The 24832-nt window shown below is 36.6% G+C and overlaps 4 protein-coding genes and 1 non-coding gene across 9 annotated transcripts in view; 4 read left to right on the top strand and 1 right to left on the bottom strand.

The window, feature by feature from the left end:
• Positions 1–1387: 1387 nt before the first annotated feature.
• On the bottom strand, positions 1388–3988 carry LOC110425573 (uncharacterized). Of its 2 annotated transcripts, XR_002446029.2 has the most exons (3): positions 3141–3988; positions 1953–2631; positions 1388–1522 (listed from the first exon to the last, which is right to left on the bottom strand). XR_002446029.2 is itself a non-coding variant. In XM_021440490.2 (2 exons), the coding sequence occupies exons 1-2, from the start codon at positions 3841–3843 to the stop codon at positions 2054–2056; spliced, it is 1281 nt and encodes a 426-aa protein (XP_021296165.1). In that variant the 5' UTR covers positions 3844–3988; the 3' UTR covers positions 1533–2053. The 2 variants fall into 2 exon arrangements, 1 of the variants encoding a protein (XP_021296165.1); XM_021440490.2 differs by lacking the exon at positions 1388–1522 and having other exon boundaries at positions 1533–2631.
• A 2808-nt stretch (positions 3989–6796) lies between these two features.
• Positions 6797–11331, top strand: LOC110428548 (uncharacterized). Its single transcript, XM_021444442.1, has 7 exons — positions 6797–8345; positions 8432–8497; positions 9142–9286; positions 9380–9598; positions 10054–10261; positions 10352–10550; positions 11024–11331. Exons 1-7 carry the CDS (start codon positions 7192–7194, stop codon positions 11136–11138), a joined length of 2106 nt encoding a protein of 701 aa, XP_021300117.1. The 5' UTR covers positions 6797–7191; the 3' UTR covers positions 11139–11331.
• A 336-nt stretch (positions 11332–11667) lies between these two features.
• On the top strand, positions 11668–11750 carry TRNAL-UAA (transfer RNA leucine (anticodon UAA)). Its single transcript has one exon. It is a non-coding gene; the product is annotated as a tRNA-Leu (tRNA).
• Positions 11751–13943: 2193 nt separating this feature from the next.
• LOC149527689 (uncharacterized) lies at positions 13944–18857 on the top strand. Of its 2 annotated transcripts, XM_089785500.1 has the most exons (3): positions 13944–14226; positions 14608–15736; positions 16565–18857. In XM_089785500.1, the coding sequence occupies exons 2-3, from the start codon at positions 15709–15711 to the stop codon at positions 18697–18699; spliced, it is 2163 nt and encodes a 720-aa protein (XP_089641626.1). In that variant the 5' UTR covers positions 13944–14226; positions 14608–15708; the 3' UTR covers positions 18700–18857. The 2 variants fall into 2 exon arrangements, with proteins under 2 accessions (XP_089641626.1, XP_089641628.1); XM_089785502.1 differs by lacking the exon at positions 13944–14226 and having other exon boundaries at positions 14271–15736.
• A 340-nt stretch (positions 18858–19197) lies between these two features.
• Positions 19198–24832, top strand: part of CIP1 (COP1-interactive protein 1) — a 7467-nt gene continuing 1832 nt past the window's right edge. The window contains exons 1-4 of one of the 3 annotated variants that reach the window (XM_089785492.1): positions 19198–19353; positions 19824–19907; positions 21603–21774; positions 21930–24832. The exon at positions 21930–24832 is cut by the window's right edge and continues 1832 nt beyond it. In XM_089785492.1, coding sequence (XP_089641618.1) covers positions 21681–21774; positions 21930–24832 — 2997 coding nt within the window. In that variant the 5' untranslated portion in view covers positions 19198–19353; positions 19824–19907; positions 21603–21680. Of the gene's footprint in view, positions 19354–19823; positions 19908–19976; positions 20314–21602; positions 21775–21929 lie in introns of those variants that run through there. The other 2 variants (XM_089785495.1, XM_089785497.1) reach the window with 2 other exon arrangements.

The following is a 24832-nucleotide window of genomic DNA, read 5'->3' as shown; positions in this document are numbered from 1 at the left end:
CGCCCCGGAGGCCCCGACATATCCCTACATGCAGCCACTCACCAGTGAAGCCACGTCAAGCTTGCAGGCCCATGCGCATCCTAATCTCAATATCCCAAATCAACATAATGCACGCTTTTGAACGGTAATGCGTGCAATGAAAGAAGGAAAAGGAACTGAAAGAGTAAGGGATAAACCTTCCTTTATCAACCCTTTTTCATAAAAAGAAAGTCTGAATTAATAGAGAGGGCAATTTCAAAAAAGACTTGCACTCAAATCATAAATAAATGCAGTCTTTACAAGATAAGTAAGAGAAACCATATACAGTGACATCAACACCATTTCTCCTACAGCCACTACTTTAAATGACGTACGGTCCTTCGCTGCCATAGCCCCATAGGCTAGTTGAATAGGTTGCCCTTTCTTCTTTTATCTTTCTTTTCTTCTCTTTCGGAGGTTTCAACTTCCAATAAATGAGCTACACATCAAAGGTACCTTTCATCCTCGACCCCTCGCTGGAGAGGGCATGGGGATGTGACCTTAGCCCATAATTTCTCATGAAAATATTATTCCATCCCAAAGTCTCAATCTCGCTAAGAACTGTAAGATTTAACAAGCTAGACAGCATCTTTCAACTAAAAAGTGCCTCTGCCTCCGGAACCGGCAGACAATGGGATTGAAAATAAAGCAGAGTCACACTTACAAACTAAGACGTATAATGCACCCGGACATTAAAATCATTGATTCATGCATAATTTTTTTATAAAAAAATAAAATCCGAATTTTTCTTTTCTCAATTATAAAAAAAATAACGTATAATAAATGTTCAAGCTATATCATGGTTTACCATACACAAGCTAAAACAAGATCCATGAAGGAATAAATTTCAATGTTTACATGCTGCTGTATTTATTAGGCATCTCGAAGATTTGCAAGATGCAAGCATCAAGTCAATACTGTCATAGACTATCTTTCCTTTTCTTGGGTATTTAAGATGGGCACTAACCACCCACCTCCCCTTCAATCTCGTAGCTGAGAGCAAAAAATCTAAAGGGGAAAAGTGAAAGGCAAGGCCTATCCTGCTCTTTTCCCCAAAATTGCAGAGACCTGCTTAATTCTACACTGAAGATACTGGAAAGGCAAGGCATGTAGATATACCAGCATAATAGCAGCTATAAACAATGTTGCTTGTGTCTTCTAAAACATGTGACTATCTACAGTAAGACCTGAGGAAAAGGTTTGAGACTTGTTTAAAAGCAGGGAGAGAGACACAAAATAAAAAGTCCTATCCTCTTCGACAGTTTGCTGTCGCCATATCAGTAACGACTTCGGGTAGGAACAATATTGGTGCGTTCAGTCGACAATTATAACCAAAAGGATCCTTTTTCTTTCGGTCTATCTCAAATAATTGCTTACAGTGCTGAATAGCTAGTTCTTTATTATGATCAAGACCTCTCAATCTTAACTCCAGTAATTCCCAGGTGTATTTCTTCAGCTTCCCTCTGGATCCCCGTCTATGCGAATCTTGGCCAGAGTAATACCCCTGAAGCCAATGTGCATGAAACGTTATGGTAGCATAATTGTAAGGAAAGCTAACAACAAATTTATACAACTTACAGAAAGCAATTTTCTTTTCAATGCTAAAAGGAAATATACTTGTATCATGTTATCATAGAGCAGAGTGCACAAATTACAAAGCAACATTTGGTTTGTCAAACTTAATGTTAGAAAAACTCAACAACTGCCATTCTCCCCTTCCCTCCTGTTTCCCGTTTCTCTCCATCTCCCTCTTCTCTAAACAACCCCACTCCACTTCTCTCTTTTCCTTTACAATATTTCTAATGCATGTAACTATATTTTATGAGAACCTATCTTTCAAGATATTAATTGAAACTATCTCATCTTCACCTTTACAGTCAATGAACAAAAAGATAAAAAGGCAGGGTTATGAAGAAAGCTTCTGTATGTGATACCTGCGCACATCAAAGATAAAATCGTCCATTGGCACAGTTTGACAAAGGCTTTTTTCGGTTTTTCCCATCTAAAACAGAAACTAGCCATCCAATTCCTCTGGCTAATTTCTGTTTTCCCTCCGAGCCTCTGGTGCAAGCTGAGAATTGTTAAAGAAAATATGCACACCATCATTGTCATCATCAGAGTCAGAGTCAGAGGAACAGGAACTCTCCTCCATGAAACCAAGCCCATCCAAAGGAAACCCATTCATAAGATTCTGAGACTTCTGCTCAGACTCCATTTGCTGTTCACATTGCCTTGAAACCATAAAATCCTCCCTTGGTGTGCTAAAACCTTTGTCAACCTCATTACTATCAGAAGTGATAGTTGCTTTTGAGCAAGGATTAAGAGGACAATCATCAGGCTTGCAAACTGGCTCTTCACATTTTTTCATCTTCACTGATCCAGTCAATGAGTTATCATCATTATCGCCATTTTCATTCTCACGTACAATTATACATGAAGTTCGTTTTCTTTTGAGAGTTGGGCTCCCATTTTGTACACCAATCCGATCTGCATGTGAGTTGTCAGCAGGACATAGCAAAGCCATTCCTTTTTCACTCAGAGTTTCAACTGGTGCACATTCATCATCACTATCAACAATCTGAATAATGCTTTGAGATGGAGGTCTCTCACTCCCTGGCATGCAAGTTTTTACCAAGATATTATCAATAATATTTCACTGGCAGATGTTGAAAGGGACAAAATTGAACTTTACAAGTACCAGTAAGACGTAAACACAGCTCATAGTCATATATTTAGCATAAGCTCCTAGATTTGGTTCTAAAACACTTGGAAATCTAATGAATTTATCATCTATTCAAAACTTGAAGACACCAATTCAAACAACGTAACAAAATAATATTCCCCGATAAAAAGGAGGTTTTTATGCTGGACATACAAGCCTCTGATGATATATCAACATACTGACAATACTAATCCAAATACACCAAAAAAGAATTCACCTTGCATATACACAACACTTAAAATGAAATAATAAATACTCTTTTTGTGCCCACAGTGTTGATGAACATAAAAGAACAAAATCGAAGTTCTTAACATAACTAAAACTCAAACTATCCAAACAAATTAACGAATCAAAATGCAATATAAATTTAAAATTTGTTCAAGCAGCTTGTAACTTTTACCTGCATTTTGTGGATTCCCATTAGCTTTGACAGGAGAATCACAACTTGGACCAAAAGAGACTTCTTCCACCTTCACATCAAATTTTACCCCCACGTTTTTCAAGCTCCTGCTTTCTCCTCCAATCTCATTATCCTTCAAATCTTCTTGATTACTCAAAAACCGTAAATCACTCTCCAAACTCGATACCCTCTTGTCCAACTCCTCAAATCTCTTCCTCAATATTTCCATCTCATTTTCAGCCTTCGCCTTCTCACATTCAAGCTCGCAATTCCTGCTCCTTAAATCAATCATTTCCTTGTCTTTCTCTCCGATTCTCTTCACTTCCTCCAACAACTTCTTGCATCTTTCCTCTGCACTCTTCTCTCTCTTCCTTAATACCATGTTCTCTTCCCGCAACTTAGACACCGCATTCCTCATTTCCTCGCACTCTTTCTTGCACTTTTTGAGCTCGCTTTCGAAACTCATTTTCTCCAATCTCTCTTCTTCGGATTTGTAGAAAAACAAATCCTTTTCCTGTTTCAGTGCCTCGATCTCCCGCTTTGATTTGTCTTCCCTCGCCACTAGGACAGCCTCCGCTTTTGAGAAGACCGTGGGACGAAAAGCGGATTTGAGGGAAGAAATCAGTTTGGAGATGCTCCAATTGCTGATATTGTCATATTCATTTTCTCCCAAATCTGCTGTATCAGCACCCCCATTTGCCATTTTTTGTATGTGACACAGAAAATTAGGAAAGGCGTCGTGCGGAAACTGGGATTTGGAAAGACTTCTAGTCCTAGAGACGCTAAAGGTAAATATAGTGTTTAAAAAAAAAAAGAAAAAAGTGATTAATGAAAATCCTGCAGGTGGACGGTGGCTTGTTCGTGTTAGGGACTCAGATCACGCGTCGGGGTCACAGTTTCCTTCTTGTCCTTTTGGTGTTTGGTGCGGGCTGGAGCGTGCCAGGACCCTGGAGTAGACCTGCCCACCTGCTCAGGTTTCGGTCCTTTTGATATGACATTTAAATTCCGATCAGATTTAATATTATTAAATAAATTTTTTAATTTAATTCTTAAATATTTTAATAATTAATTAATTTTTTTAATTAATCGATTTGTGCAAAGACCATAAACACTTCCACCCTGGAATAAATGAGTCCTATGCACAATTTTTATATGGATAAGATTGATATATAACTTGTTAAGGTAAATACTAAAATAAGAACAAAAAAGAAAAAACTTTATAATTATCTTAAAGTGTAAAATGAGGGAAAAATTCCAATAAATGAACCTACACACATGTTTTAATATTAGAAAAAAATTATTATTATGATCTTATTAATATATATTTTTATTTTATAGTTTATTTTTTTATCAATTCTCTAATTAAGTTGATGTCACTTAATTTGTGACATAAATTCAACTAAGTTGTCAAGGCTTTATTGTTAACATATATAAGCAATATATATTCATTGATATTAGAAGTAGTATCGCCTTTAAGGAGAAACTTGTTAACAAAAATCTCTTACATTATGAGGTCGCTAATTATGTGTTTTGTTACAACGAAATGGAATCAGTCACCTATCTTTTCTTCTCTTGCATTGAATCTTGGAAGCTGTGGTGCTTGTGGTGTCATGAATGGCAAACCACTACTTGTATGTCAATGGATCCTATTTCATTTTTTAAAGCTTGGAATTCTCATTATGAGGATGTCATTCTTTATCATTGTTTGGTCCATCTGCTTTTATAGAAATGACATGATCTTTGATGGAAAAATGTGGGATTTGATGTAAGTGCTGGATATTGTTAAGTTGAGAGTGGCATGGTGGGTCAAGTCCCAATGGCCATGCGACAACATTGTTTCTGATATTGCTACTATTCCTTTTTTGGCTTCCACTCCTACCTCAAAGAAAAATGTTAAGAGCATGGTATTTTGGGAATGTTCACCTGTAGGTTGGTTCAAATTTAATACCGATGGGGCTGCCAGAGGATGTCTAAGCCATGTTGGAATTGGAGGAGTTTTACGAGATAACAAAGGGACTGTCAAGATGACCTTTTCGAAGAAAGCAGGTCGAGGATATGCTAACCTTGTCGAAATCCTTACAGTCAGAGAGGCTATGGTTAAATTTACTGCCTCCTCATGGGTGAACTCTGCCGGTATTATCATTGAATCTAACTCTAAGAATGTGGTATTGTGGATGACACATCTTGAGAAAACCCTATGAAAGCTACGACAACTCATCCTTCAAACTATTTTCCCTAAAAACAGAGTTGTTAGCTGAAAGATAAAATACACTCCTAGGACAAGTAATGTGGTACCCGTTAACCTTGCCATATCAGGGATTGATAGAGCCCATGATCTGCTCTGTGTGTACCCATAACCGCCTGAGTGATTGAGCATGCTTTTGATTATGTTGAATTCAGTTTACTTTTATGTTGTTGGTGCAGCTTCTTTTTACATGATAAGGCCTATCAGCTTTATTGGATTGTTCTGCTTATGTATGGATTTGTAAGAGAGAGAAACATCCCAAATAATCATCTTTTCGTCTTTTTTGACTGTTTGAGGATAATTGTAATTTTTTTGAATCTGACTAATGTTAATATTTTGTAGCTGTATAGTATTTTGACTTCAACTGGCATTTTTGTATGCTAAGCTTCTGGAAGGGCACTTGAACCAAGTTTTCCTAGCTAGGTTTCCTCTTTTTTGTGTATATAGGGGATTTCACCCTGCTTTAATGAAAATGACTTTAATCTTAAAAAAAAAAAGTATTGCCTTTTAAGTTCAAAACTTTAACTTGTTTTAGGTCTCGGAGCTTAAACTTTAACTTATAAACAACACATTTACTACTACAATTTCATAAAGTATGATTAATCATGTAGACAACAACTTAGTAGTGCATTGGTGAGAGGATTATTCTGTTTTATTATCATTAATTAATATTCATGTAATAAAAATTACTGAGTTAATGTTAAAACATTGCAATTAAATTGTTGTTGTTGGCTTGTTGTGTTATGTTGTAAGTGTTGTATTTTTTTAAAATTATAAATAATTTGATAAAATGTATGATTCTTTAATTTATTTTAAATTCTAATATTTTAGAAAACATTTACTATGAAAGACATAAAAAGAAGTATAACATTTATAAATTTTTGTTAAAAATGTATGTTACAGATAACAAAGATAATTTTTACTTCTACATTATTTTTTTCTTTTTCTTTTATAATAGCCTTAATTATTTTAAATATATGTTTATCATTATATTTGTTTATTATAATAATTTATGGTATATCATTTAAAGTTTTATTTTTTTATTGTTAAAATTCAAATTGATTATGTGAAGAAATCCTTTTCTTTTTCCATTTTTTCCTATAATTTCTCTAATTCTTTTGTGTATTCTTCTTTTTACCATTGTCTAACTTAAATCGTTAATCTTTCATTTGATGATTTAAATTAAATTAATCCCATGATAAAAATAGTTTTTGGTCATGAGAAGAAATATACCTCAAGTCTCAAGTGAAAAATAAGGCCTTTTAATTAGGTCGGGCCTGGCTCCTAAGAACTCGGGTTGGGCCCCGACTAGGGTTAGAAAGAGCTTCCTACTGAAGAAAACGGTGTCGTTAGAATTTTACTATAAAATCTAGAGAAAACCCTAAATTCTCAAGTTCTTTCCTTTTTCCTTTGTTATCTTCTGGTTCACTGCGTCTCTCTCTGTCTCGACCTTTTTTTTCCTAACCATCGTTTCGGACTGCAGTTGTCTGCTACTGGTGACCCTATTTAATTCTCTCTCTCTTCTTCCTTTTGGACCGATTTATTCTCTTCTTCCTTTTCTGTCTCTCTCTTCCTCTTCGAAAACTCTCTATCCTTCACTCTACCCGATCTTCTCTCTCTATACTTCGTTTGCCCTATCATTTGGTTTTCTGGTAGATTTTTTTTGTGGATTTTTCGGGTTAAAGTTTTGGTGAATCGTTTTGGGGTTTTGGTGCTTTAGAGTCGGAAATCCTCAATCCGGCGTACTGCTGTATTTTTCCTTCTTCAGCGAGAAATCCCCTTGCCCTTCATTCTCATTAATTAGTCATGGCATCCAAAGATGCGGATCCTTCACTAGGGTACTTGACCCGGAAAGATACCGAGGTCAAACTCCCTCGCCCCACTCGAGTCAAGAACAAAACTCCAGCTCCCATTCAGATTACTGCCGAACAAATCCTCCGAGAAGCTCGGGAACGGCAAGAAGCAGAAATCCGACCACCAAAGCAAAAGATTACTGACTCAACAGAACTCGCCGACTATCGCCTCCGCAAACGCAAGGAATTCGAAGACTTAATTCGCCGTGTGCGGTGGAACGTCAGTGTCTGGATTAAGTATGCCCAATGGGAGGAGTCTCAGAAAGACTTCGATCGAGCACGGAGCGTGTGGGAGCGCGCTCTGGAAGTCGACTACCGAAACCACACTTTATGGCTCAAATATGCCGAAGTGGAGATGAAGAACAAATTCATCAACCACGCAAGGAATGTTTGGGACCGTGCCGTCACTCTCCTGCCACGCGTGGATCAGCTCTGGTACAAGTACATCCACATGGAGGAGATGTTAGGGAACGTCGCCGGAGCTCGTCAGATTTTCGAACGCTGGATGTCGTGGATGCCGGACCAACAAGGCTGGCTTTCTTACATCAAGTTCGAGCTTCGCTACAACGAAGTTGAACGCGCTCGTGCAATTTACGAACGGTTCGTTCAGTGTCACCCCAAAGTCGGAGCATGGATTAAATACGCCAAATTTGAAATGAAGAACGGGGAAATTGTGCGGGCAAGGAATGTGTACGAGCGGGCGGTGGAGAAGCTGGCTGATGAAGAAGATGCGGAGCAGTTATTCGTTGCCTTTGCTGAGTTTGAGGAACGGTGTAAGGAAACAGAACGAGCTCGTTGTATTTACAAGTTTGCTCTTGATCATATACCGAAAGGGAGGGCAGAGGATTTGTATAGAAAGTTTGTGGCTTTTGAGAAACAATATGGAGATAAGGAAGGGATTGAGGATGCCATTGTAGGGAAGAGGAGGTTTCAATATGAGGATGAAGTGAGGAAGAATCCGATGAATTATGACACTTGGTTCGATTATATAAGGTTGGAAGAGAGTGTCGGGAGTAAGGAGAGGATTAGGGAGGTTTATGAGAGGGCTATAGCTAATGTTCCCCCAGCTGAGGAGAAGCGATATTGGCAGAGATATATTTACTTGTGGTGAGTTTTTGTGTGCCTAATCGTGCAATGCTTATATTTTTTCATTCTGAACTGTGTGACTGACTTATGGATTACGTGTAAACTAGGATTAATTATGCTTTATACGAGGAACTTGATGCTGGAGATACGGAGCGCACGCGAGATGTGTATAGGTATGCTTAATTTTTCTTGCAATGGATTTATGATTCTGTTGGTTGCGACCGTTGCTAAATTGTAAGTGAAATCATTGCTTCACACATAAATCATGCCAATTAACACTGCAAGAAACTTGCTAACTATTAGAATGTTTGAGTATGTTGGTTCATGTCTTACATGTTCACCTAAATCCTTGCCCTTTGTGGTGAAATCTTAGCTATGCTCAGGAAGCAAGCTGATAAAAAGGGAAAAAGAAAGAGGAAAATCTCAGACATAACCTGCTACCAACTACAAAGTAACTTACCTAAGATTGATTGCAATTGTCTTTGTTCCACCCTTTTTCTCGATGACCATTCTGTTTCTTTGTTGCATCAGCACCTTCAGTCTTTCCATGCCTGTCTTTCTGTTCCCTGTTTCCTTTCTTTGCGTGGGTTCATCTCTTCTGGTTTATCTTATTGACAGTTCTTTATATCCAAAACAGTATGAGAAATGACATTGTTTAAAAGGAAACAAAAACATTTTATTGACATGCGTTAAGTTTAGAATGCTCATCTCTTCTGGTTTATCTTATCTATTCCTCATCTTTTCAGTTTTAAAAATCATTCGGATGTGTGATTATTATAGGCTTTGAAAAGTACCTCATTCACTTAAATTTTTCCAGGGAGTGCCTTAAGCTTATTCCCCATGAGAAGTTCTCTTTTGCAAAGATCTGGCTTCTTGCTGCGCAGTTTGAGATAAGACAACTTAATCTCAAGGGTGCTCGACAAATTTTAGGAAATGCTATTGGAAAGGCACCTAAGGATAAGGTAGATGTCTAGCCTGATGCTAAAAGTTTTATAAATTTGACTACAATAAGTTTTTACATTATGTTGTTTTCTTAACATTTTCTTAACATTCAGATCTTTAAGAAGTATATTGAGATCGAGCTGCAACTTGGCAATATTGATCGTTGCCGAAAATTGTACGAGAAGTATCTAGAGTGGGCACCTGAGAACTGCTATGCGTGGAGCAAATATGCTGAGTTAGAAAGATCGTTGTCTGAAACAGACCGGGCAAGAGCTATTTTTGAGCTTGCCATTACACAGCCAGCTTTGGACATGCCAGAGTTGTTGTGGAAGGTATTTACCCTATAATGACTGTCTTGTGATGTTTGTCTTTGTGATTATAGCTATGCTTTTTTTATAGTCAAGGCAGAAACCATTAGAAAGAAGTGCTGGGTGGGAGAGGGGGGTGGGGGGCATTTACTTAATTACCATTTCTGTATGTCAGGCTTGATAATTTTGTCTTGTTGCTTCATTCATGATGTTTAATAAAGTTTCTCATCTCATGATTAAGTTTTTTATAGTAACATGACTTATGATTTTTTCATGGAACTTCACTTTAAAAAGAGTTGCATGTTTGCTAGGAGATGTATACATTAAGGTACTAAAAATTGGGATAGTGTGGAGGTCTCTAAGAGCAATTTCTCCAGTTTTCCTTATTTTCCTTCTGGGCTGATAGTTGTTGTTTTTTCAAGAAATCATTTATAATGGTATTATAGAAAATTGTGGTAATGCTCATTCTTTGATGACAGGCATACATTGATTTTGAAATTTCGGAAGGTGAGTATGAACGAACCAGAGGATTGTATGAGAGGCTTTTGGATCGTACAAAGCACTTGAAGGTGTGGATTAGTTATGCAAAGTTTGAAGCCTCTGCAATGGAGGAGAATAATGGTGGTTCAGACTCGCCACGAGATGGGGTCCAGGAAGAAAAGAAGGAATGCATTCAGCATGCAAGAAGTGAGTTTAGACCTGTCCATATTTTGCTGCTATACATCTACTTTAATCATTTATGAGTGGAACAAATTCTTACCTGTTATTGTTTACCAGGAGTCTTTGAGAGAGCAATTAACTACTATAGAACATCAGCACCTGAATTGAAAGAAGAACGTGCTATGCTCTTGGAAGAGTGGTTTAACATGGAAAGCAGTTTTGGTCAGCTTGGCAACATTAGCCTAGTCCAGTCTAAGTTGCCAAAGAAACTCAAAAAGAGGAAGCAAATTGCAAGTGAAGACAGTGGTGTGGCCGGGTATGTAACTTATCATTTACTTTGCTTCTGCCAGTTTCTTGGATCCATGATGTAGTAGTCTTGCTGTAGCTTCAGTTGTTTTTTTTGAACCAAGCAATTAGGGACTCTGAGGCTAAACCCATTGGGCATACAAGTCAACATAGTTCTTATGTTCCAAAGCTCCCTAAATTGTTGGCTCTTTTTCCGAGTTGTTTCTTAATCCTCATAGAGGTCTTCTGTCTACCACCTTAGAGGGTCTGTCTGCTTGTGTGCCCTATTGGCCAGTTTTGGTTCCTACATTTCCATTCGTTATGTTCTTTTTCAATTTCATAAGTTTGAAGACCCTGCATCAAACTCCGGCCAAAAGAAAAAAACAGGACTATGCGTCAAACCTCACTTAAACAGAAGTAGTCTTCATCGAACAGATGCATTTACAATGTTAGTATATATGTGTTTTCCTTGGATACTAAATTCTGAATTATTTGGCTTGGCAGGTATGAGGAATACATTGATTATCTGTTCCCAGAAGAAAACCAGACCACGAATCTCAAGATTTTAGAAGCTGCTTACAAGTGGAAAAAACAGAAGATCTCTTCTGATGACGACTAGGAGCATATCTGTATTGAACCTTTTTTGTACTTCCAAAGTAAATACTAGTGCCAACTTAGCTGCCTAATTCTTTTATGTATGGATTCAGTTCAGCAGTGTTTGTGTTAAAAACAAGCTTTAAAGGGACAAGTCTCTGGAGCCTGTTAGCAAACAGCACTATATCATAGATGAGTTAGCATTCTTTATGGATTTCCCTTGTGGTTAGCAAATTTTGATTGCGAATTTTACCTTATCGAAGATGACTCTTAAACTTAAAGCTGTTATGCAAATTCATGTCTGTAGAACATTCCAATGTGGTATAGTTTGGAGTCATTAGTCCTAGTGCTTGTCAATCGTCATACCATGAAATCCCTCACCAACACCTCTCTCTCTCCTCCTGTAAAAAAAAAATTTGAAACCCACAATCCATTCCGGATCTGGCATAATAACCTCGATTGATCCTTTAAGAGTAGTCCGTAGCTTGTTCATACTCTATAGTTCCTATTAAGTTTAGGTATGAGCTGACTTGAGACGACAGCGTGGTGTCGAAGCTGGTTTGCCCGAGAGGTTAAGGGGGAAGACTTAAGATCTTCTGTACATAAGTACGCATGGGTTCGAACCCCATAGCCAGCAAACTTTTGTGATCCCGTGCTGCCAACCTTTTGTTGGATCACCTAAACTACAGTCCAGCAAGGCCTAGGGAAATTCAACATATTTTTAGTATATTCTTTCTTTCACTGGGACTGGGGCGGCGCGGCAGAACCTTTACGAATGCCCAGTCAAATTCTAACATGGTATCACCGTACTGGACTCCTTCACAACTACAAAAGCAAATTGAGTTCAAACGTCAAAAGTCAAATTAATTTCGCGCAAACGAGCCCAAATTTGGTTCCTATTTGTCCCAGAGCCGCTTTTAGTTTGACTTTTAATTAGATCGTTGTTTGATTTGGAAATATTAATGTAGACTTGCGGTGTAGCCTACCCTTTACAGTTTTCAGGCAGGTACATAGTTTCCAGGGATTGGCACATGGAAATTGGAACACAACTGGTGGAAACGTCATTGGAGTTGGGCTCCACATTTCCATGTTGTCTCTACGCTCTTACTTTAGGCTCCTTGTTAACCATGAATATTGCTTCAATTTTTCTTCTTCCCGTACAGGTTTTTTGCAGGCCTACCTTCGAAACCGGCCAATTGCCACCATGTACGGGATAGCGGAAAGCATAAGCTACGCGGTAGTTATGTGAACTTCCGTACCCGTAGCCGCTGCCAACATTAACGTTTTCTACGCTTTAAGTCCGTTTGATACTCGAAAAATATTTATTTAAAAAAACGTTTTTTATATAAAATGTTATATAAAAAAATTTATTTTTATTATTTGATAAATAATTAAAAATATTTTTTTTATTTGAATCATTTTATAAAAAATATTATCTATCATGGTAGAGTTATTTAAGTATTGAACTAATAAATAAGAGTTAATTATAAAATAATATTGATATTTAATTTTTATTAATTTGAAATCAAAATTAAGAATAAAAATAAAAATAAATAATATCAATAATGATATTTTTTAAAATATTTAATCACATATTTATAATAAAAATAAATTTTAATTTTTTTAAAAAAATTTCATCTTATAACTTTTTTATCATAATTATAAAAATATAAATAATCATCCATTGGGTAAGATATCCAAAATCTATACTTGTAAATATGTTTTCATTAAATGATGATCATTAAAATATTTTTTATTATAATTATCAATACGATTTAAACCTCTTATAAATTTGTATTTATTAAATAATGATCATTGAAATATTTTTTATTATAATTATTAGTAAGATTTATTCTATTTATAAATACAAAATTTAATTACATTGAATGCTTTCATTAAAAATATATATATTTTAATTTTAATAGTATTGTATAATTTAAATATTAATATTTTAAATTAATTTTTAAATTAAATATTTTTATTTTTTAAATTATTTTAAGTTAAATATTAATATTTATCAAATTTATACTCATAAACTTAGTGTAAAAATATTATTGTTATTCTCTGAAAAAATATCTTACACCCTTTAAGAGCGTAAGATATTTTGCATAATTAATCTTATTACCTTGTAAAATGGTTTACATATTTAATTAATTTTTTATCTTTCAAATAAATATAAATTTTAAAAATGTTTTTCAAAATATATTTTACTGCAGAACAAACAGATCTTTAATTGGATTTGATTATCATTTCTTTACATGCAAAATTTACAATTGAATTCACTCATGTCATTTAATTTACACAGCTTAAATTCACGTTGTATATTATCATTTGTTGCATATCATTATTTTCTTTTAAAAAATTAACTTAATAAAATATATAATATTTATATTTATATAATTTTTTAAAAATCTCTTATATCAAATTTATTTTTTTTTGAACCGTTTAACCTGATATTTTTTATCTAATCAAGTAATACATTTTTTCATTTATTATCTTGTTTCTCTTTTGGAGGTACTTGATGTAATAATATAAATTTTAAAAAATAAAAGAAATTATAATTTTGTTGGATTTGGTAACAAGGTTTAAGACTTCCAAATGGGAAAAAAAAATAAAAGAAAAGATTATGCCAAACTGTTTTCAAATGTGTTCTGTCCTTAGCAATTTTCTCTGGAAATGATTAGAGAACAAGGTGGTGAGTGCAGAAAACTAATCGAAACTCCGAACGCATGAAGATCAGGACAAGACAAAAGACAAAGCGCGGGACATCACCCACGTGGCATCACGTTGAAACTTATATTTTTAGACAGATGAAATTATCGCGTTTTTCCGCCACCCGAGATAATAAGGTTTCTGCCGCCTTGGCTAAAATTCAATGATTTTGAGTGCAATAGTAACCGAAATCAAAGGGCGATTGTATCGAAAGAAGCGCCAAAATTTCCTTCTCTCCAGGACCAGACCAAGACAAACACCGTAAATTACAAAAAAGGGAGCGTCAATTTAATAATTTCCTTTTTTTTTTTCCTCCTGAAAATGTCTCCCAATTTGCAATTATTTTATCTCTTCTCATCGCATTCTGATCGGCAGAGAGAATATTCGCCTTCAATTTCCAGGTAATATTCAATTTCAATGTAATTTTTCTGTTAAAAAAAAATCTTTTATCCTTGTTTGGTTGTCAAGAAAATGCAATAGAAAATGAAAATTTATTCAATGTAATCTCAGTTTTTCATTAGAAAAACTAAATATCTCCATTTAAATTAGTTTAACATAAGAGTCAATATGTTAACTACAATTCGAATTTCCCAGAAAACTGATCCTGTATTTATTGTCAATTATATTTCATTCTCTAATTCTTGATGAATTTAAAATTCTTGTTGAACTGGATTCTGATTTGAATCTACAACATTTTAAGTAGCTTTCAGCAAATGTCATTTCTTACGTAACATACTTTAATTCAAAATTTCTAATTAAAAACCCTTTAACCACGTGATTAGGATTGCTAGGCCCGGGGTGGCAATGGACTAGATGTTAGCTGGTAAAAGTTTGTAAAAAAAGGGGACGTCGAAAAAAGATGCTTGAATTTGAGATTCAAAGTTGTCATGAAACTGGTGGGCTGTTCTTTCCATTTGAAGATGACATCTCAATCCTTATGCACCATCACTGATCACCCAATCGTTGGAAATCTGGATTTATTAATGGACCACCACTCTTTTTCTGGTGGGCCAAATCATCAAAATCATATAAAGCTATGCATATATGTTAGCTTTGATTACCCTGTTGAAGGAAGATTCCTATATGTTTGAATGTGTTCAGGGCTTAGAAAGAAGTTTTCTTCTTTTGGTAGCTGGGTTTCCATAACAAGAGGTTATCTGTTAGAAGCACTTACAGCAGGTTATGTACCTATTACAACCATATATTGTTATGATGTGTGTTTTTCTTTGTTGCCTAGGGCTATTAGTATTGAAGACTCTGATTTAGGATAAAATTCCAAAGTGGGTGGTTAAGCATCTGCTATTAAGTTTTGACTAGGTAATAGAACTGTCATTAATGAATTCTTAATGTACATAGGTCAAGAAAGCACGTTGAAGATTTGACAGGCATGCCTCATGGCATGTTTTTCAAAAACCAAATTATTGCAAGACTTTGAAAGTTTTGAGCAGTTTGGATGAATGTCTGATGTAACAATTTTCGAGTGGACATTATAACGGTCTTTGTTTTTCTTCACTCTGCAAAGGAAGTAATTTTACTTCTATTGTTACCTTGTCTTTGGTGCAAGCAATTTTTGTGTTGGTCAAATGGGAGAAGCTGTAAGAGTTGCAATGACCGCCTAAACTGTTTTCAGGGATATGCTTAAGCTTAGGACTTTACTACGTTTGAATGTGGCAATGTCAACATAATTTTATTAATGTTATTGTCACCTTATTTTCAGATATTTAGTTTGTTTACTTGAGATGGAAAATGCCTTTTTCTTTTTTCCCCCATTTTATTGGGCATTCATTCGTTAAATTTGCTGCAAATTTCATATTGGAGATGATGAAGCAGTAAAGACTGACAAAGAACTCTAACGGTTCTCCTGAATTCTGATACTCAAAACGATGGAGCAAGTGGAAGGGACAAAAACAGGTTTGTAATCCCTAAGAACTAATGGAATCCAAAACAATGCACTTTATTTTGCTGTACAATCAAATTTTGCACCTTGCTGATATCTTCCCTGGGTACCCTCCTTTTATCCTCTTCTGATATTAGTAGAGAATCAAAGAGAGCATGACTATCATTATGAAGGCTTTTCCTTCCTAATTTGCGGTGTATATCTAAAGTTTCTGCTATCAAATGGATGGCAACTTTTAATGTATGATCTCAGTGAGTTTTATCGGTGGCCTATAGGCTTTTCATTTGGAATGCACACTCTTCCCTAATTTTAGTATGGTTTGCTTCTTCATTTTGTAAATCTTAATGGATGGGTGTTTACATAGTTATGTGCATTTTCCTTTTTGCAAAGAAAACAAAATCCCCTATTGTCATCCTCAAGGAGGTGGATACATCGATGAACTATGGTTGAAAATAACTGTCAATATCCAAATGAGGAATTCTTTTAACAATAAGGTTTTCACCATGTTTATGCTTCTGCAAAAGCAAGGTTCCAGGATCTGGTCATAGTCATACCTGTCCTGTAGAGAAAAAAGTTAACAGTGCCTTGTAATTGCTTCCTATTTTGTAGGTTACGACTGTCAGCTTAATGAGTAATTCTTTGATTACCTTCGGTAGCTGTCATTGTTTAGCGTTGATTGCTTTGTCGACTTTCCTGATTTGTGTTTCGTCGTTGTAATTATTTTGTGCTTGAAGATCTGAAGGGCTTTTTACCAAGTCAATATGAGAGTTTTAACAGTTTCTTCTATAGCCACTTCATTTGATGTTTGTGTATCAGATTCGGAAGTTCCCTGTTTCTTGCAGATGTTGAAAAGAGGGTGGAAAGAATTTTGAAGCTCATTAAGAGGAGAAACAGAGTGAAAAAAGAGCCAGAACTTGTCGGACTCGTTGAGGACTTTCACAAACAGTACCAGTCACTCTATGCCCAGTATGATCAGCTTAGACGAGAGTCAAGTAAGAAAGCTGACGATGGAAAAGTAAATGAAAGTTGTTCTTATTATGCCTCCAGCTCGGATTCAGAATATTATTCCTCTGAGGATATAGAAATGAACTCCAACTTAGAATTTAATAATAATCGAAGTTCCCATAGAAGGATGGCAGACAACACCAAGGAAGAACTTGAAAGGGCAAATGTAGAAGTTGCTAACTTGAAGAATCAATTGGCCTCTAAGACCGAAGAGAAGGAAGCTTTAGCTTCAGACCATCTGGCAGCTTTAAGTAAAATACAAGAAATAGAAACCATCAACAGAGATTTGAGAAAAGAAGTGGATGAGAAAGAAAAGAGACTTTCTGCTCTTGGAAAGGTGCATCAGGGACGGGTAACAGAGCTAGAGGAGCAGTTAACCGGCTTGAAAACAGAGCTGGAATCTCTGCACCACCAGAAAAGAGATTTGGAAGATCAGCTTGATGGTAAGACAGCTGAAGCTAAACAGCAAGGAAAGACAAATAAGGCACTGTATTCGGAATTCGAATTGATACCAAAGGAGGAAGGAGATGCAGTAACTAAACTCATGGAGCAAATCATGGACAATGAGAACAATTTAATGTCTAAAATTGAGGATTCAATGGCACAGGTCAGCAATCTGAAAAAGGAGGTGGACTATTTACGTGCCCAAAAATGTGAAGCCGAAGGAAGTATAGCATGCAAAAGTAGTGAATCATTTGATCAGGAAAATGTAATGAGGGAGGAATTGGATTCCCTACGCAGCCAGAAAACTGAATCAGAAATTCTGCTAGAGACGAAATCCAAAGAAATCTCCCAGTATCTGATTCAAGTGAAATCCTTGAAAGAGGAATTAGTAAGAAAGAGTGCTGTTCAGCAGAAAACTATAGAGGAAAAAGAAGGCTTACAGGTGCAGGTGATGAACTTGGAATCAGAGGTGCACACTCTACGCAAGCAGAAAAATATATCAGAAGATGAAGTGAGGAGTAATATCCGTGAAATCAATCAATTGAGAGAGGAAAAGGGTAACCTGCTGGCTAGAATTCTAGAATTGGAAACACTATTTCGAGAGAGAGGCCTTGAGCTTTCTGCTGTTCAGGAGGATAGCAAAAGTATAAACATTAAAGTTAATGCTCAGATAAGGACCTTGAATGCGGAGGTTGAACTTCTGCAACAGAAGTTGGATTCCCTGAAGATGGAGAAAAGCCAGTTGGAGTTGCAGATTGCTGATCAACAGAGAATCACGAAAGAAAGAGAGGAAGCCATAAACAAATCTATGGAGGAGTCTAACTCTAAGGTGGTCAGAAGGTGGTCGTCAGGATCCACGTTAAATTCCCAAGTCCTAGAAAGAAAGATTGAGGAGTTAGCAGAAGAGTTCCGCAAGAAAGTTGAAGACAACATCCGTCTTTTGTACCAGAGGATCAAGGTTGCAGAAAAAATACATTTTGAGAACAAAGAGACTCACAAGATAATAAAAGAAAGGCTAGAGCAAGAGAATGGGGCACTTGAAGAAAAGCTTGCAAATTATGAAACTGAGTTCAGGAAGTTGAGGGATACAACGGAGCCAGGAAAAACTGCATTGTCTGATTTGACTTCAGCAGTGATTGAGCTAGAAGACGAAGGGAATTCCCTCACCCGCATCTCAAATGTCACCGGCGACCTTGTTTCTGCAGACGACTGCAAACAGCTGAAAAGCAATGTGGATTTAGTGGTAGCGGAACTGAATAAGGAAAAAGAGGAGTCGCTGGAGGCTAAGTTGAGAGAGCAAGGAGAAGAAAAGCTGAACCTGATGAAAGCAGTGAGTGGGCTTGAGAACAGAGTGGGAGAATTGGAGAAGATTATGAAAGACAAGGATGAGACACTGTTGGGTCTTCAAGAAGAGAAGCGGGAAGCCATAAGGCAGCTCTGCCTCTTGATCGACTATCACCGCTGCCGCTGCGACTATCTCAAGGAATTCATCTCTAAGCTGATTGTTAGAAGCCAGAAAAAGACATGAACTTTGCCTAGTCATCTATGAACCCATTCAGCACTGCCACATTACTTTTCTTTACATAAATCGCAATTATTTATTAATTTTTTGTAAGAAAAAAAAAAGTGAGGTAAAATTCAGATTCCGGACAACAGCGGCAGTACCCAATAGGACAAACCTCGGTAGCAGGAAGTTTCCCTCGAGTTACTATATACACATCCCCACGCGGTTTCTTACGGTGAGGGCAAGCGAATTCGAACATCGAAACAAATCGTGAAAACACCAAAAGCGCGGGAAACCAATAAGTGGCCAATGATTTTTATTTTCTTCCCTCCGACCGAAAGGAATCAAAAATATCAAATCATCTCGCGTTTTTTTCTTATGACGAGAAATTGGAATGGCCCGGAGGGCATGACTGCAATTAAATAACAAAGGCGAGGGCAGTTAGTGTGATAGAAAGCTCCAAGGATTCCATCTCCTGAGAATTGAAAAGCTACAAAATTCTAAAGAAAGGGAACTATTATAAACCAAATCGCTTTCTCTGTTTATTCTTTATTATAATGTACTGCGCGTTTCATTTCTCAAAAGGAATTCGAAACACACAACACTTTCTCTCTCTCTGAGTTTCATTCTTTTCTTCTCCTCTGCTTTTAAGATTCTTCTTCTTAATCAAGCTTCGAGGTAATCTTTGATTCTCAACTGATTAATTATCACTTGAAATTCTTCTTCTGATTGCTTCAACTTCTGTTTCGATCAATACCTTTGATCTTTAAACAAGAACTTCAGTAACTGCAGTTTTGATAGTCGAATTTAGTTGATTTATCTCTCTCGTTTTTTTTTTTATTTCTTGTTCTTGTTCATGATTCTGTAAAAATAATTTGATGTTTGATTTACTTATTTTCTCAAGCATAAGATTGACTTAGATCCTTTTCGTTTTTGCTTCCTTGAACGTTTGGTTTTACATGGATGACTGCCGACTCCAGAATTCAAAATGATTTAAGATGAAAATTTTATTAAGATCATGATTTCCAGTTCAAGTCAATCATGTTCTTCTTCTTCTTCTTCTTCTTCGTTAGGAACTTGTTGTTTACATCGTTTTCGATTAGATTGTTTATCTTAAATTCCGTATGTAACTGTTTTGATTTGAACAGAAGAAAGAAACTATTTGTTTCTGCAGAAACTTAGCAAAGCTTCCGAAGCACGATTGAGAAAGGAAAGTGAAGAGAAAGTCTCAGGTGAATAATGCCAAATTACTACTCCTCCTGCTCATCCTTTACTGCTGATTTATTTGTTTTACTTTATTATGTCAAAAGTTTTTAGTATTACTTACAGCTTCTTTTCTTCTTTCTTTTCTATTTTCTTTATAAGTATTTCTTTTTCATGCGTAAAAACTTTTTGGTAATTGAGTGATAATTGACTGGGCCTTGCCTTCTGTGGTCTGAACAAAAAGAACAGCTCACCTTTTTCCAAATAATAGCTGTCTTTTATAGTTCCAAATCAGCTTCTCTATCCGTGGGTGGGTGATTCCCTTCCCCGGTGAATGTGATTATGAGGTGGCGCCAGACTAGAATCATATCTGCCACTTTGCTGACAAGTGCTTCCTGAAAAATCTTTACGCCTTTTTGGCTGTATTTCTTTTTGGTAATCTAATCAAATCATTAATCTTGCTTATTATGCTTAACATTAATTTAGTCAAAAGCAATGCTGATGCATGCATCGATTATGTGGACCCATGTTCTATTACGGATTATGTTCTTAGAATCATGGTCATATTTATTAGTTATTTGATAAATCTATAAACGCTTATATTAGATCCCAAGTTCCCGTCTCCACCGTTTTAACTTGAAAAAAGATTGTTGCTCTTAGATTTTGTCATTTTGAACTGGATTATCAAAACGTGGCAGGCCGGATTTGATTGGTTTGTTTGTTTATTTAATGAAACGATTTGGTTTGTTTATTGTTTCTTTGAGATTTGAAAGTAGTACTAATATTTAACAGAAGTACAATTTTCTGTTTTGCTGTAGTTTGCGTCTTTGTTCTTCGTGGTAATGGAACTAATTTTTGAATGTAGGGGAGTGGGTTTGGGCCCATTATAGCTGTAGATTTAACGGCTATGGCTTTGTTGGAGTGGGTCATGAATCAGAGCATTTATTGAAACTTAATGCACAGTAGGTGAAAAAGGAAGAAATGTTAGGTATTGAGCAATGGAGATCATAGGATGCAATGTACACTTATCGGTGTGAATATGTAGCAATCTTGAAAAAAAAAGGAAAACAAATGTACCCATGTCGTGGATTCTTGTTGCTGTTCGTTCTTGGTTGTTTAGATTTCAGTTGGAATTTGTATGATGGATAGTTGGGTCGGATTAGTGCAATACATTGGATTTGGTAATTTAAATCCTGTTTCAAATGGGTCCAAAATTTGCAAATGAAACTTGGCATACTTTATAAATTCTAGTGCCGAATATATATCTTGAGAAGAACTGTTTCTTAAGGAGGACATCCTGTACAGAACAACATGATGGAATGCCTGACGACCACTTTCATTTCCAATTTAAAACAAATTGATTTTTAGAAGTGATCCACCACTGCCGTTTAAGTACGTATGCAACATATTTCTCATATTCATTAGGAGTTTGTAGCATTTTGAGTGTTTTCTCTAGCAATGAAGATGCGCCTCCGTCCAAACAATACCATTGTTAATAGATAATTTGCTTCTGACAAGGCCATCAGTTTGCTAGTTGTTATGATACCAGAATTCTTTGGTTAAACTATTTTAATTAAGTATTTAATTGGATATTCAATGGTTTAAGGTCCTCAGGAGATTACATACTTTTGCAATCAATCAGTCTGTGTTAGGAGTATGTTATAGAGTTTCTGGCTGACATGGTTTGAAACTAATTACGAGGTATCCTTAATTCTGCTTTTCAGATTTTTTGCTTGAGATGGAGATTGCCTTGTCTTCATGCACATTTGTTGAGCAAAATTAGTTGGTAATCTGACTAAGAGATGACCAAGCGTCGTTTTAGGGAGTCTATAAAGTCCTTTTTTGGGCACCATGTTGATCCAGAAAAAGATGAACAGCTTAAAGGAAGTAAAATAGGTAATTTTCTACATTTTATGGTTTTTTTTTGTGCAATGCCATTTTACTGATAACTTTGGTGGATGTTCTGAAATGCCACAATCAGCTTAACATGATGTTCCACTTATGATTTGCTTCTTTTGTTTTAATCTCAAGCCTAAATTCTCTTCACGCAGAAATTGATGACAAGGTGACAAAAATATTGAAGCTCATCAAGGATGAAGAAGTCGAAGAAAATGATGGGATCTCAATAGCTAACTCCAAGAAGGAACCACTTGTCCAGTTAATTGAGGATTTCCACAAACACTACCAAAATCTCTATGCACAATATGATCATCTCACGGGAGAGCTGAGGAAAAAAGTTCATGGCAAACGAGAAAAAGATGCCTCCTCTTCTTCAAGTTCGGATTCAGAGTCTGATTATTCTTCAAAGGATGGAGGCGGTAAAAATGGACAATTGGAAAGTGAATTTCAGAAAATAGCAGAAGGCATTAAACAAGAACTTGAAATGGCAAAAATGGAAATCGCGGACCTGAAGAGGAAGCTGACAGCCACAAATGAAGAAAAAGATGCTTTACATTCAGAGAATCTAGCTTCTTTAAGCAAGCTGCAAGAAGCAGAGGAAATCGTCAGAAATCTGAAGCTTGAATCTGAAAGATCAGAGAGTGAAAAATCAAAACTTGTGGCTGAGAATGAAGAGCTGAGGCTTAAACTGGACACTGCTGGTAAGATGGAAGCTGAGGTGAATCAAAGATTGGAAGATCTGAATAGAGAAAAAGATAACTTAATTCTAGAGAAAGAGACTGCTGTTAAAAGAATTGAAGACGGAGAGAAGTTTACAGAAGATCTTAGAAGAGAAGTTGATCAGCTGAAAGAGGAAAATATAACTCTGAAACAAGAGGTAGAGAGTGTTAGAGGAGAAGTTTCCAATGTGCAGCAGCAGCTGGAATCTGCAGAACAACAAGTTTCAGAATTGAGCCACAGTCTGAATGCTACCGTGGCAGATAATAAATCCCTGAACTCAGAACTTTCCAAGGTTTCAAATGAGATTCAGCAGGCACAGGGCACAATACAACAGCTCATGGCTGACATGAGCCAGTCGAAAGATGAAATTGGTGAGAAAGAAAGGGAACTTTTGACTCTCAAAGAGTTGCATGAGGTGCATGGGAATCAATCATCTGCTCAGATAAAAGAATTAGAGGCACAAGTGACAAGCTTAGAGCTGGAGTTGGCATCATTGCGAGCAACAAACAGAGATTTGGAGGTGCAGATAGAGAACAAAGCAGCTGAAGTAATACAGGTGGGAGAGCAAAACAGAGGATTGCAATCCCAAATTTCAGAACTTGAAATGATGTCAAAAAAGAGAGAAGATGAGCTTTTGATTCTCACAAAGAAATTTGAGGATAATGAGAAAGAATCATTATCTAGAGTAGAGAATTTGACAGTGCAGATCAACAATCTGCTAGTTGACATGGACTCTGTACGCACCCAGAAATCTCAGTTGGAAGAACATATAGTATTTAAAAGTGATGAAGCATCAAATCAAGTTAAGAGCTTAATGGATCAGATAAATAGATTGCAGCAGGAGCTGGAATTTTTGCATAGCCAGAAAGCAGAACTGGAAATGCAGCTTGAGAGAAAAACTCATGCTATTTCAGATTATGCAATTGCGATAGAAAAGGCAAAAGAAGAAATAGTAAGAAAGACCGAGGATCAACAGAGAGTTCTGCAGGAGAAAGAAGGTTTGGTGGCACAAAGGAAGGATCTAGAATTTGAGGTCAATTCTCTAAAGAATCACAAAGGCGAACTGGAACAGGAGTTAGAAACTAAAATTGAAGAGAACGGTCAGTTGAGAGAGGAAAAGGTGGCATTACGGGGTCAAATCTTTGAATTAGAGAAAAAATTGGCAGAAACAGGGCTTGAGTTCACTGCTCTCCAGGAAAAACATGCAAGTGCAGAGAATGAGTTAAGGGAGGAAAAGGTGGGGTTGCAGGGTCAAATCTTTGAATTAGAGAAAAAATTGGCAGAAAGAGGGCTTGAGTTCACTGATCTCCAGGAAAAACATGCAACTGCAGAGAATGAAGCTTCTTCCCAGTTAATAGCCCTAGAGGATCAGGTTAACAATTTGCAGCAGGAGTTGGATTCCTTACGGACCCAGAGAAATGAACTGGAGTTGCAGCTTGAGAGAGAGAAACAAGAATCATTAGAAAGAATCTCTGAAATGGAGAATCAGAAATTGGAGAATGGTCAGTTAAGGGAGGAAAAGGTGGGGTTACAGGGTCAAATTTTTGAATTAGAGAAAACATTGGCAGAAAGAGGGCTTGAGTTCACTGCTCTCCAGGAAAAACATGTAAACGTAGAGAATGAAGCTTCTTCACGGTTAACAGCCTTAGAGGTGCAGGTTAAAAATTTGAAGCAGGAGCTGGATTCCTTACAGACCCAGAGAAATGAACTGGAATTGCAGCTTGAGAGGAGAAACAAGAATCATCATAGAAGACTCTCTGAAATGGAGAATCAGAAATTGGAGAATGGTCAGTTAAGGGAGAAAAAGCTGGACTTAGAGGATCGAATCCTTGAATTTGAGAAAACATTGGCAGAAAGAGGGCTTGAGTTCACTGCTCTCCAGGAGAAACATGTAAGCGCAGAGAATGAAGCTTCTTCACAGTTAACAGCCCTAGAGGTGCAGGTTAAACATTTGAAGCAGGAGCTGGATTCCTTACAGACCCAGAGAAATGAACTGGAATTGCAGCTTGAGAGGAAGAAACAAGAATCATCAGAAAGACTCTCTGAAATGGAGAATCAGAAATTGGAGAATGGTCAGTTAAGGGAGAAAAAGCTGGACTTAGAGGATCGAATCCTTGAATTTGAGAAAACATTGGCAGAAAGAGGGCTTGAGTTCACTGCTCTCCAGGAGAAACATGTAAGCGCAGAGAATGAAGCTTCTTCACAGTTAACAGCCCTAGAGGTGCAGGTTAAACATTTGAAGCAGGAGTTGGATTCCTTACAGACCCAGAGAAATGAACTGGAATTGCAGCTTGAGAGAGAGAAACAAGAATCATCAGAAAGACTCTCTGAAATG

This window comes from Theobroma umbraticum, unplaced genomic scaffold (genome assembly GCF_002168275.2).
Source record: "Theobroma umbraticum cultivar Fairchild unplaced genomic scaffold, ASM216827v3 scaffold_30.0, whole genome shotgun sequence".
NCBI classification, from domain to species: Eukaryota; Viridiplantae; Streptophyta; class Magnoliopsida; order Malvales; family Malvaceae; genus Theobroma; species Theobroma umbraticum.
The sequence above is the reverse complement of the archived record's forward strand: the minus strand, read 5'-3'. Positions and strand labels throughout refer to the sequence as shown.